This window comes from Pristiophorus japonicus, chromosome 21, assembly GCF_044704955.1.
Source record: "Pristiophorus japonicus isolate sPriJap1 chromosome 21, sPriJap1.hap1, whole genome shotgun sequence".
In the NCBI taxonomy this organism is placed as follows: Eukaryota; Metazoa; Chordata; class Chondrichthyes; family Pristiophoridae; genus Pristiophorus; species Pristiophorus japonicus.
In genome coordinates this window covers 75,501,982-75,514,852 of record NC_091997.1, presented here as the reverse complement: position 1 = coordinate 75,514,852, position 12,871 = coordinate 75,501,982, and the positions used below count along the sequence as shown (strand labels likewise).

General features: G+C 46.6%; 1 protein-coding gene and 1 long non-coding RNA gene across 3 annotated transcripts in view; one reads left to right on the top strand and one right to left on the bottom strand.

Annotated features, from left to right (window-relative positions):
• The window catches only part of LOC139234116 (dual oxidase 2-like), a 141,363-nt gene that overhangs the window by 74,649 nt on the left and 53,843 nt on the right, over window positions 1–12,871 (bottom strand). For both annotated transcript variants that reach the window (XM_070865075.1, XM_070865074.1), the window contains exons 8-11: window positions 12,518–12,578; window positions 12,303–12,399; window positions 11,074–11,167; window positions 4,142–4,244 (exon numbers count right to left, since the gene is read on the bottom strand). In XM_070865075.1, the coding sequence (XP_070721176.1) occupies window positions 4,142–4,244; window positions 11,074–11,167; window positions 12,303–12,399; window positions 12,518–12,578 (355 nt within the window). The remainder of the gene's footprint in view (window positions 1–4,141; window positions 4,245–11,073; window positions 11,168–12,302; window positions 12,400–12,517; window positions 12,579–12,871) is intronic.
• Window positions 1–12,871, top strand: part of LOC139234117 (uncharacterized) — a 108,913-nt gene that overhangs the window by 91,407 nt on the left and 4,635 nt on the right. The window contains exon 2 of the long non-coding RNA XR_011588277.1: window positions 12,312–12,366. This is a non-coding gene — a long non-coding RNA (uncharacterized lncRNA). The remainder of the gene's footprint in view (window positions 1–12,311; window positions 12,367–12,871) is intronic.

Below are 12,871 nucleotides of genomic sequence, written 5' to 3'. Positions count from 1 at the left end.
ACCTCTCTGCCCATCTGGGGCATGACTACTCAGTTTCCCCACAGTAGGCAATCGGCCTGAATCGAGAGTTCATCCTTGCGCCTATGAAACGGTTTAAATTCCTCAGGGCATGCCCCATACGTGGCTGCCCAGTCCCCATTCAGGACACATTTCTTAACTAAAGACAGTAGCGGGTCTTTATTTGTCCAGACTTTAATCTGACGGGCTGTCACAGGTGAGCCTTCGCTTTCGAAAGCTTCAACAGCCATGACCATCTCAGCATCATGCTCAGTTGCCCCCTCAGTGGTGGCTAGTGGGAGCCTGCTGAGTGCATCGGCGCAATTTTCAGTGCCTGGTCTGTGCCGAATTGTGTAGTCATAGGCGGCTAACGTAAGTGCCCACTTCTTATGCGGGCCGATGAATTTGCATTTATGGCCTTGTTGTCGGCCAAAAGGGACGTTAGGAGTTTGTGATCTGTCTCCAGCTCAAATTTCCTGCCAAACAGGTACTGGTGTATTTTTTTTACTGCATATACACATGCTAGCGCTTCCTTTTCTACCATCCCGTAGCCCCTTTCTGCCTGGGACAGACTTCTGGAGGCATAAACTACCGGCTGTAACTGACCATTGGCATTCACTAGCTGCAACACACACCCAGCCTTATAGGATGCCGCATCGCACGTTAGAACAAGTTTCTTACACGGGTCATATGATATTAACAGTTTGTTGGAGCATAACAAGTTGCATGCTCTATCAAAAGTCCTTTCCTGGCTGTCCCCCCAGACCCAATCGCGACCTTTGCATAGGAGCATGTGTAGCGGCTCTAACAGAATGCTCAATTTGGGAAGAAAGTTACCAAAATAGCTCAGCAGCCCCAGGAACGAACGCAGCTCTGTCGTGTTACGGGGTCTGGGTGCTCTCTGGAACACTTCCGTGTTGGACGCAGTGGGTCTGATCCAGTCTGCTGCTACCCTCCTCCCCAGGAATTCTCCCTCTGGAGCTAAGAAGATGCACTTCGCCTTTTTCAGTCGCAGCCCTACCCGGTCCAGTCTGCGCAGCACCTCCTCCAGGTTGTGGAAGTGTTCTTCAGTATCGCGACCCGTGATGAGGATGAAAAACCACCGTCCTTGGAATCGACGAGGAGGCTTTCCATATTTCACTGAAAGATCGCGGCGGCTGAACGAATCCCAAACGGACATCTGTTATACTCAAACAACCCCTTGTGTGTCGTGATGGTGGTCAGCTTCTTCGACTCACTCGCCAGCTCCTGGGTCATGTAAGCTGAGGTCAGGTCCAATTTTGAAAAAAGTTTGCCACCGGATAGCGTCGCAAAGAGGTCCTCCGCTCTCGGTAGCGGCTACTGGTCTTGGAGTGACACCCGATTGATGGTGGCCTTGTTGTCGCCACATATCCTGACCGACCCATCCTCCTTGAGCACCGGCACGATCGGGCTTGCCCAGTCACTGAATTCGACTGGCGAGATGATGCCTTCCCTCAGCAGGCGGTCCAATTCGCATTCTATCTTTTCCCGCATCACATACGGCACCGCTCTGGCCTTGTGGTGTACTGGCCTGGCGTCCGGGTTTATGTGAATCACTACCTTGGCCCCCATGAAAGTGCCGATGCCGGATTGAAATAATGAGTCAAATTTGTCCAGGACCTGTGAGCATGATATTCGCTCCACAGAAGAAATTGCATTGACATCGCCCCATTTCCAGTTCATGACAGCAAGCCAACTCCTCCCCAGTAGTGCGGGGCCATCCCCTGGGACAATCCAGAGTGGCAACCTGTTCTCCGAATCTTTGTGGGTCACGACTACCGTGGCGCTGCCTAGCAGCAGAATAATCTCCTTTGTATATGTCCGTAGCTGTGCGTCAATCGCCAATAATTTTGGCCTCCTGGCCTTGGACACCCACAACCTTTCGAACTGTTTGATACTCATCAGGGACTGGCTGGCCCCCGTGTCTAGCTCCATTAATACTGGGATGCCATTGAGGAGCACTTCGATCATTATCGATGGCGTCCAGGTATATGAACTGTATATGTGCTCCATATGAACTCGCTGAACTTCAGCTTCCGGCGTTCCTCGTCGCCAATGATATGTCATTACTATACAGTATAAATGCACACGAGGCCCATTCTTGAGAAGGTCACTCTGTGACCAGTTACCTTTATTACCAAGACCTCAAGTGATGAAGGTGAGTGGAGCTTCCCCTTTTATACCTGAAAGTCCAGATTAGGAGTGTCTCCCACAAGTTCACCCTCTTGTGGTCAATGTTCTCAAGATATACAACTTAGTTCAGCTTATACATGGATTACAATGATAGTTGAATACATGACAAAGGGGTTGTTGTATGAAGAAAGGTTGAGCAGGTTGGGTCTGATGTTTCAATAAGATCACCTCGTTCTTCTAAACTCATTGGCGTTTAGAAGAACGAGGTGATCTTATTGAAACATAAAAGATTCTGAGGGGGCTTGACAGGGTAGATGCAAAGAGGATGTTTCCCCTTGTGGGGGAATCTGGAGCTAGGGGGTATAGTTTCAGAATAAGGGGTCGCCCATTTAAAACGGAGATGAGGAGAAATTTTTTCTCTCAGGAGGGTCGTGAATCTTTGGAATTCTCTATCCCAGAGAGCTGTGGAGGCTGGGTCATTGAATATATTTAAGGTGGAGATAGCCAGAATTTTGAACGATAGGGGAGTCAATGGTTAAGGGAGCGGGCAGGTAAGTGAAGTTGAGGCCAAGATCAGATATGATCTTAGTGAATGGCGGATCAGGCTCGATGGGCCAAATGGCCTACTCCATTTCTTATGCTCTTAAATAAATGGGGGTAACATCGGTGCTTGTTACAACCACCACTTTAAGAATTCAATTAAACAATTTAAACAGACAAATTATCAATTATACCTCAATGTCTGACATTTGATACAGTCTGGGGTATGAAGTTTTCATATTTTCATCTCTTTAAGACACATTTTAATGAATATAGAGCCTGTCTTATTCAATGTAAAGTCATGCTTGCATCACGCTTCATTTTAAAAGCATTGAACTTCTTGATGTAGCTGTTTAACATAGAAACATAGAAAATAGGTGCAGGAGTAGGCCATTCGGCCCTTTGAGCCTGCACCACCATTCAATCTGATCATGGCTGATAACGAGCTTTGTACCAGTGAGCGGGGTACATGCTGAGTGGAACACCAGCTGGCACAGTATTTGGTTGCTTCTGCATTTAACGCACATTCTGCTTACTGGCTCAAAAAAACAATTTAAACAGACAGGACCTAGTTGCATCTGGAGGCTTCGTAATGATTTCAGAATCAAGGGAGCCTGCGTACACCTTTAATTTGTTTTCAGCGTTGTTTGTTAGTGCGAATCCTGAGTTGAAAGAAATTTTTCACCCGGAGGGCAGTAAAGGTGGTTGAGGCAGAAACCCTAATCACATTTTTAAAAAGGTACTTGGATGTGCACTTAACGTGCCGCAAGCTGCAGGGCTACAGACTAAGAGCTGGAACGAGAGATTAGGCTGGATAGCTCTTTGTCGGCCGGCACAGACACAATGGGCCGAATGGCCTCCTTCTGTGCCATAAATTTCAATGATTCTATAGGGTAGATACTGAGAATCTATTTCCTCTTGTTGGCTAAATGAAGACCGCGGGGACAGAATCTTAAAATTAGAATTCACGACCGAAATCAGGAAGCAATTTTTCACACAACGGGTGGAAGAAATCTGGAACATTCTCTCTCTAAACTGTGGATGCTGCGATAATTCAAGACAGAGATAGATTGTTGTTAGGTAAGGATCTGGAGCAAAGACAGTTAAATGGAGTTGATGTGAAGACCAACCATGATCTAATTGAATGATGAAGCAGGGCTGAATGGCCTCCTCCTGTTCCGAATGATCCTAGATTTCCAGTATTTATTGCTTTTGTTTCAGTTTTATAGCATTTACAGTCAAATGTTTTCAGTTTTTATTTATTTAGTGCACATTTTGGTGAATTTTTGTTCTTCCCAACACGTGAGGATGACTCAGTACGTGCACTCTTAATAGTGTGACAGGTGTATGTAACCAATTTTGGAATGGCCCAGAGCGAAGCCAGAGTTACCCAACTCCAGGAAAACAGGTCAACGTTTTTTAAACCCTTTTTCCAGGACAGTGTTTTTACCTCTGAGATCTGTCACCACAATATGGTCCTCTTGTTCCGCTATTTGAGAAGCCATCCCCAGAATCAGATCATCTATGTCTTCTGGATCATTGATGTTTGGATTCTAGAAGCACAAAAGCCATAAAACATGTAAGAAAGACTTGCATTTGCGTAGCACCTTTTACGACCACCGGACGACTCAAAGCGCTTTACAGTCGATCTTTCTTTTGGAGTGCAGTCACTGTTGTAATGTGGGAAACGCGGCAGCCAATATGTGCACAGCAAGCTCCCACAAACAGCAATGTAATAATGAAGAGATAAATAGTTTTTGTTATGTTGGTTGAGGGATAAATATTGGCCCAGGACATGTAATGAAATGGAGGGGTGGGAAAATATCTAAATTCAATCAACCAAAATCGACCAAGTGGTCACAAATAAATATTATTCAAGTAGATTAATAAAGTATTGTAGAAATGTACCATTACTGTATTTTGATTAGCACATTTCTGGTGAATCTTTATTCTCAACATGAGGATGGCTTGGCATTTGCATAGCTTTGTAACCAAATTCGTTAAATGGGCAAACAAATAATGCACAAGGAATTTCATGCTTTCATTATGGATACCGTGAATCACCACACAAATCTAACCAGTTAAAGAATTCTCCGCCAAAAAATACAAAGAAAGAAATAGAAAGAAAATGGCTTCCATAACTACAAGCCACTTTGCATCAATACGCAGCACATTGCTGTAACTAACACATTGCACTGGGGAATGGGAGAATATAGGATTACACCCGCAAGTCTCCACACAGCATAAATATCCTCCCTGAATTAATTAGAAGAAGAAAGCAGACACAAGTAAACAGGGGAACACTGGTGGTAAAAAATGCTAATGGATCTTACTTTTACAACTTTACCACGACTCTGATCTGGTCCTCCGATTATGGAGGAGAGGGGGTAATATTTGTTTCGTTAAGACCATTAAGATCTTGTTAAGGTCGTGATAAACTTGTTAGAATTGTACAGGGAGGGTAAAAATGAAAAATCAGCTTTGAATTCCTGATCAGAATGGGCATTATTGATACAAATGGAAGGACATGATTTCAAAGCATCATCAAGGCTCGTCCATCCAAATATAGTACTGTCTATAATGACAAAGCAATACTATAGATGATGCAGATGAATTTTATAATAATGTAATTGCATAACGAAGCTACATTTTATTAAGCATGGTATTGTGTTCCGAACACAGATGAGACTGCACACAGGGAGGTTAAAGTAACAGTGACCTCACTCTTTATTAAGACACTCCAGAGTGAGGAACAGGCCTTAGGGGCCGGCTTATATACAGATGCTGGGATCCCTTGGGGCTTCAGGGTATGCGCTTCCTGGTGGTGGAACATGGGAGGGCATGCTTTGCAGATACACTACATCACTCCCCCCCCAAAGTCAAAGTGAACTATTTACAAGGTGAGGCGGTTGGGAGCCTTTCTTTCCCTGGTGGACCACCTCGGTACAAATGTCTGTTCTGGTGTGTTGGCTGTGCCATCGCTGGGTTGGCGTGTTGTTGGCCCTGCAGGGCTGCTGGGTGAGCCTGGCCTTGCTGGGCTGTTGGGTGTGATGAGTTCGATTTCCTGGTCCGGGGTGGTGTCGTTGATCCTTTGGGTGTGTGTTGTGGGCTCGAAAAAGGTGGTGTCTGCTGTGGGTTGTACAGGGCAGTCTGTAAACCGCAGCCTCGTTTGGTCCAGGTGCTTTCTGCAAATTTGTCCATTGTCTACTTTGTCTACAAACACCCTACTCCCTTCTTTAGCTATCACCGTGCCTGCGATCCACTTGGGACCATGTCCATAGTTTAGCACATACATAGGGTCATTCAGATCAATTTCCCGTGACACAGTAGCACGACCATCTTTACATTTTGTTGCTACCGCCTGCTCTCTACCTGATCACGCAGGTTGGAGTGAACCAGCGAGAGTCTGGTTTTAAGTGTTCTTTTGATCAGTAGCTCAGCCGGGGGCATCCCTGTGAGTGAGTGGGGTCTCGTGCGGTAGCTGAGCAGTACGCGGGACAGGCGGGTTTGGAGTGAGCCTTCTTTATCTCATTTAAGGCTCTGTTTGATTGTTTGTACTGCCCGCTCTGCCTGCCCATTGGAGGCTGGTTTAAACGGGGCCGAGGTGACATGTTTGATCCCATAGTCGACATGGATCCTTGACCATGGTCTGGAAGGCCAGGACCACAAACTTAGTGGTGCCTCTCTGGGCGCATTGCTCAACTGAGCACACACGCTGCATTGCCGTACACAGGACTCTAAGTCAGAGTCAATACCGGGCCACCACACGTGGGATCTGGCTATCGCTTTCATCATTGCTATACCCGGGTGTGTGCTGTGGAGATCCGAGATGAATGTTTCTCTGCCCTTTTTGGGTAGCACGTTGCGGTTACCCCACAACAGGCCGTCTGCCTGAATGGACAGCTCGTCCTTATGCCGCTGGAACAGCTTGATTAGCTTTTGCATTTCAACGGGGATGCTGGCCCAGCTCCCATGCAGTACACAGTTTTTTACTAGGGACAGCAGAGGATCTTGGCTGGTCCAAGTCCTAATCTGGCGAGCCGTGACAGGTGAATTATCATTTTCAAACATTTCCATGACCATCAACAAGTCTGCGGGCTGCACCACCATCAACAAGTTTGCAGGCTGTGCCATTTCCACCCCCATGGTGGGCAATGGTAGCCGACTGAGAGCATCCGCACAGTTCTCGGTGCCTGGCCTGTGACAGATGGTATAGTTATACGCTGATAGCGCGAGTGCCCACCTTTGTATGCGGCTGAAGCATTAGTATTTATCCCCTTGTTTTCAACAAACAGTGATGTGAGGGGCTTGTGATCGGTTTCCAGCTCAAATTTGAGGCTAAACAGGTCTCATGCATTTTCTTTACCCCGAACACACACGCTAATGCCTCTTTCTCAATCATGCTGCAGGCCCTCTCGGCCTTAGACAAGCTCCTGGAGGCATAGGTGACAGGTTGCAACTTCCCTGCAACGTTAGCTTGTTGTAATACACACCCGACTCCGTACGACGACGCATCACATGCTAGCACAAGTCTTTTACACGGGTTATACAATACAAGCAGCTTGTTGGAGCATGAAATGTTTCTGGCTTTCTCAAAAGCAATTACTTGGTTTTTTTCCCCATACCCAGTTCTCACCTTTGCACAACAACACATGTAGGGGCTCTAAAAGAGTGCTTAACCTCGGTAGGAAGTTACCAAAATAGTTGAGGATTCCCAGGAAAGACCGCAGCTCTGTTCTGTGGCCTGGGCGTGTTCCTGATAGCCTCTGTCTTGGCGTCTGTGGGCCGAGTGCCGTCCGCCGCGATCTTTCTCCCCAAAAACTCCACTTCTATTGCCATGAAGACGCATTTCGACTTCTTCAGCCGCAGCCCTACGCGATCCAGTCGCTGGAGGACCTCCTCCAGGTTTTGTAGGTGCTCAACGGTGTCCCGACTCGTGACCAATATGTCGTCCTGAAAAACCACCGTGCGTGGTACCAACTTGAGTAGGCTCTCCATGTTTCTCTGGAAGATCGCTGCAGCCGACCGAATTCCAAACTGGCATCTGTTATAGATGAATAGTCCCTTGTGCATGTTGATGCAGGTGAGGCACTTCGAAGACTCCTCCAACTCCTGCGTCATGTAGGCCGAAGTCAGGTCGAGCTTGGTGAACGTCTTGCCTCCTGCCAGCGTCGCAAATAGGTCGTCTGCTTTAGGTAGCGGGTATTGGTCCTGTTGTGAGAAACGATTAATAGTTACTTTATAATCGCCACAAATCCTGACCGTGCCATCACTTTTGAGTACTGGAACAATCGGGCTGGCCTACTCGCTGAATTCCACTGGGGAGATGATGCCCTCACATTGCAGCCTGTCCAGCTCAATTTCCACTCTCTTCCTCATCATGTGAGGTACCGCTCGCTTCTTGTGGTGAATGGGTCGTGCCTCTGGGACCAAGTGGATCCGCACCTTCGCCCCGGAAAAGTTTACAATGCCTGGCTCAAAAAGGAAGGAAATTTGTTAAGAACCTGGGTACATGAGGCATCATCGACATGCGATAGCGCTCGGGTGTCATCCCAGTTCCAATGGATTTTGCCCAGCCAGCTCCTTCCAAGCAGTGTGGGGCCATTGCCCGGGACAATCCAGAGTGGCAATTCGTGCACCGTGCCCTCGTAGGTGACCTTGACCATGGCGCTGCCCAGGACAGTGATAAGCTCTTTTGTGTACGTTCTCAGTTTCGTGTAGATGGGGCTCAGGGATGGTCTGAGTGCCTTGTTGCACCAGAGTCTCTCAAACATCTTTTTGCTCATGATGAATTGGCTAGCGCCAGTGTCCAGTTCCATAGCTACGGGTAAGCCATTCAATTTTACATTTAGCATTATAGGTGGACATTTCGTCAAAAATATGTGCATCCCGTGTACTTCAGCATCTGCCTCCTCTCTGAGGCTCGAAATTGCTTTGATCCACCATGGACCGATCTTCCTCTGCCACGTGGTGGTTAGCAGGTTTTGCAGAGCTTGCAGCTCGCCTGCAAGCTCGTTGGAGGTGCCCAATTGTTCCACAGCTCTTGCAAACATACCCTTTGAAGCGGCATGAATAGGCTGAATGGAAGCCTCCACAACGCCAAAAAGATGTGAATTGCCTTGCATTCATCCTTTGTTGCAGTGGGTTCTGCCCTGTATATTTCTGCTCGCAAACACAGTTCCAGTTAATTTATGAACATTGCTAGCACTTGTGTGCTGAGAGATTTGTTTGGTGTTATCACTGGTGGACATAAACGCCTGTGCTATTGCAATGGCCTTACTGAGGGTCAGTGCCTCTACAGTCAAACGTTTTAGTAGGATGGTCTCGTGGCCAATGCCCAGTACAAAAAAAGTCTCTGAGCATTTGCTCCAGGTAGCCATCAAACTCACATTGTCCTGCAAGTCGCCTTAGCTCGATGACGTAGCTCGCCATTTCCTGACCTTCAGATCGCTGGCACGTGTAGAACTGATACCTCGCCATCAGACGCTCTCCCTCGCATTAAGATGCTGTCGAACCAGTGTACACAGCTCCTCATTCGATTTATCTGTGGGTTTCACCGGAGCCAGAAGATTCTTCATGAGGCTGTAGGTCGGTGCCCCGCAGACCGTGAGGAGGACCGCTCTCCTTTTTGCAGCGCTTCCTTCTCCGTCCAGCTCGTTGGCTACAAAGTACTGGTCTAGCCATTCGACATAGGCTTCCCAGTCCTCACCCAATGAGAACTTCTCCAGGATGCCCACAGTTTGCTGCATCTTTGCATTGGATTCATATACTCGTCGCCAGTTGTTGTGTTCCGAACACAGATGAGACTGCACACAGGGACGTTAAAGTAACAGTGACCTCAGTCTTTATTAAGACACTTCAGAGTGAGGAACAGGTCTTAGGGGCCGGCTTATATACAGTGCTCCCAAGGGATGCTGGGATCCCTTGGGACTTCAGGGGATGCACTCCTGGTGGCGGAACATGGGAGTGCATGCTTTACAGATACACAACACATGGAAAAAAGTTTCTGACACATGGCAAAAGCTCAATTGCTGTTTGATTGTGGAACACGGACTTAAGATCGCTGTCCCTCGACGTAAGGTGGCCGAGTGCTTCTGCACAGGGAGAGAAACCAAAATCGGCGCATGTAGGGATTCTCACCATCCCCCCCACGCACCCATCCCTCACTGCTCTCCCAAAACCGCTGCAGAGCGGCTGAGCCTGAAGCATGGGAGCAGCTTCACCCCACATCGTATTGCGAAACCCAAGCAAAAAAGCATGAGGAAAAAATATAAAATGTCAGCGTTACTCGGGCATTTTTTTCATAGTTTGGTTAATTCTTTTTCTGGACCCTTTTTCAAAAAATAGTAACACAGTCCACCATGACTAATCATAGACAGTCCCTCGAATCGAGGATGACTTGCTTCCACGTCAAAAAGTTCACAGGTGTTTCAATGGAGGTCCCGAACTACATGTTGAAGGGTGGAAGATGCCTGTGCGTGGATTTTTTTTAACGTGTGGTGGCCGTTGCACACCAGCCACCACACGGGCTTGACAGAGTTAGGTCTTGGTCCAGTGGCAAGGATTAACCAGGACGTCTGGAGACCAGCTCTGCTGCACGGACCTAGTGTGCGCACACATATCGCAGTGTGGGCAAACCCCGGGCCCTCGCCTCTTCTGGCTAATATAAAGCAAATGAACGCCATGGTTCGAGCCAAGTGCCAGCAGGTTTGCTTTTGGATTTTTAATATATATTTACGATTTGCTCATTCAAACAAACGCAGCAATTTAAACTAAATCATTTTCACGGATGTCACGTGGTGAGAGCTGAGAATTTAATTCAGTAGTGCAAAGTTGGAGTACGGTACGGTGATGTCTATGGAGTGCGTTTGGTGTATAATTTTTTTTCATTTAAAAAAAAAATTGCTTTTCTTCTCAGGAGGCTGTCAAAATCCCTCTCCAGTCCCTACCAAGTGATTCGCCGGGCCACTTCAGAGGGCATTAAGAATCAACCTCATCGTGGGACTGGAGCCACATGTAGAACAGACTGAGTAAGGACCACAGGTTCCCTTCCCTAGTGGAATCACGGGATATTGGGATCGGGGGTGGGTGGGTGGGAAGTGTATTTGAGGTCAAAGATCAGTCATGCTCTTATTGCACGGCTGAGCAGGCTCGAGGGGCCGTATGGCCTACTCCTGCCCCTATTTCTTACGTTCCCTGAAGGACATTTGTGAACCAGTTGGGCTTTTACAACAATCGGCAGGTTCCATGGTAATTTTTTTGCAGTGCCATTCCACAGATATCCAGAATTATTCAACTCCATTTCACAATTAGTAACGGTGTAATTTAAAGTCACGCCCTCTTGCTTGCCAGTTCAGTACTGTAATCGTTGCACTACCATACCTTTCTATTCCAGAAGTTATTGCACACTCGAAGTGCTGGGTATGTTCTGTTATAACCATTCAAAACAATGTTTCGAAACTGGCATGCTTTATTCCTGGAAGAGTCAAATAGGAGTAAGTGTTGGCATCACCGTCAATTTCGGAATGGTTTTTACATTTCACTTACATCTGGTATTTTAGTTAGGAAACAAATGGAATATAGGAATCTCGATGTAAAAGGACCAAGGTCCATCTAATTCGCCTTCTACCATCCTGGTTGTCGCATGATGCAACAATAATGGAGTTGTTGAATTATCAAAGGAAACAACAACTTGTGTTTATATAACGCCTTTAACGTAGTGAAATATCCCAAGGCGCTTCACAGGAGTATTATGAGATAAAAATTTGACATCGAGCTGCATAAGTAGCAATTAACGCAGGTGACTAAAAGCTTGATCAAAGAGGTATGTTTTAAGGAGCGTCTTGAAGGAGAGAAAGGTAGAGAGGTTTAGGGAGGGAGTTCCAGAGCTTGGGACCAGGCAACAGAAGGCACGGCCACCAATGGTTGAGCGTTTATAATCAGGGATGCTAAAGAGGGCAGGTTTAGAGGAGCGCAGACATCTCGGGAGGGTTGTGGGGGTGGAGGAGATTAGAGAGATAGGGAGGGGCGTAAATTAGTCTACAGCAGACCCAGATATGAGCTATATCCAAAAGTGCTCCACAGATAATGAATTACTTCTGAAGTATAGTTACTGTTGTTATTTAGACAAATACAGTCGCCAATTTTCGCACCACCAGATCGCGCCAACATTATTGAAATTTGTTGGTTTTGGTGATGTTGGTTGAGGGACAAATGCTGATCAAGCCACTGGGAGAACTCAAAAAGGCACCATGGGATCTTTTACATCTACGACCAGGGAGAAAGAGCCTCGGTTTAACATCTTGTCTAACAGACGGCACCTTTGACAACGCCTAAGTACCGCACTGAAATGGCAGCCAATATTTACATGCTAATGTGCTGGAGTAGAGTTTGAGCCCACAACCTTCTGACTCAGAAGTGAGAGGGAGATCCACTGAGCCAGGCTAACCTAAGATTGAATGGACTTTTATATCATCAAACTGTATAGGCCAAGCTTTTTAGGCAAATTAAATTAAAGATTCCAACAATACAACAGAGGTGGATCAAACACAATGGGTCACCTATAAAAATACAGAGAAGCGTTAAGTCAACATGATCTTTATCTCTCCTACCTCATATAGATGCCTGGTGGAACCATGGAGTTGATGATTCTAATAGCTGCAGCCTGAAATTCAGGTGAGATACCAGGATCTACTTGTTTCTTATAGCCTGAAAAATAGATAGCAAATCAGAAATGCTCAGCATTACTCTCTGGAAACACGTGATTTGTTTGATTTAATTTGCCACAGTTTACAGGAGTTTCTGGGCAACCATAAACCATACTGACCTCCATACATGCTCACATTTTGTCCAATGAAAGCAGGTAACCACTCATAAAGTAGGATATTCTGCAAAGATAAGGAAACAATGTCAACAAACTATCTTAAATATAATACTATGGCCACGGTACAGTTTGTTCATTATGAACCTACGAACAATGACGGACAGGTAAAGACCATCTGGCCCATCGAGGGTGTCCCACACAATTGCAATACCTTGTGTATCACAACATAGACACTCCACCCCACCCCAAATCATGTGATCTCCTGGGAAAGAAGACAGATTTAAAAACCCAGGCTTCATTTGGGGAAAAAATTCTGGGGAGTTCTTCTCCGACCCATCTAAGCGATCAAAACTAGCC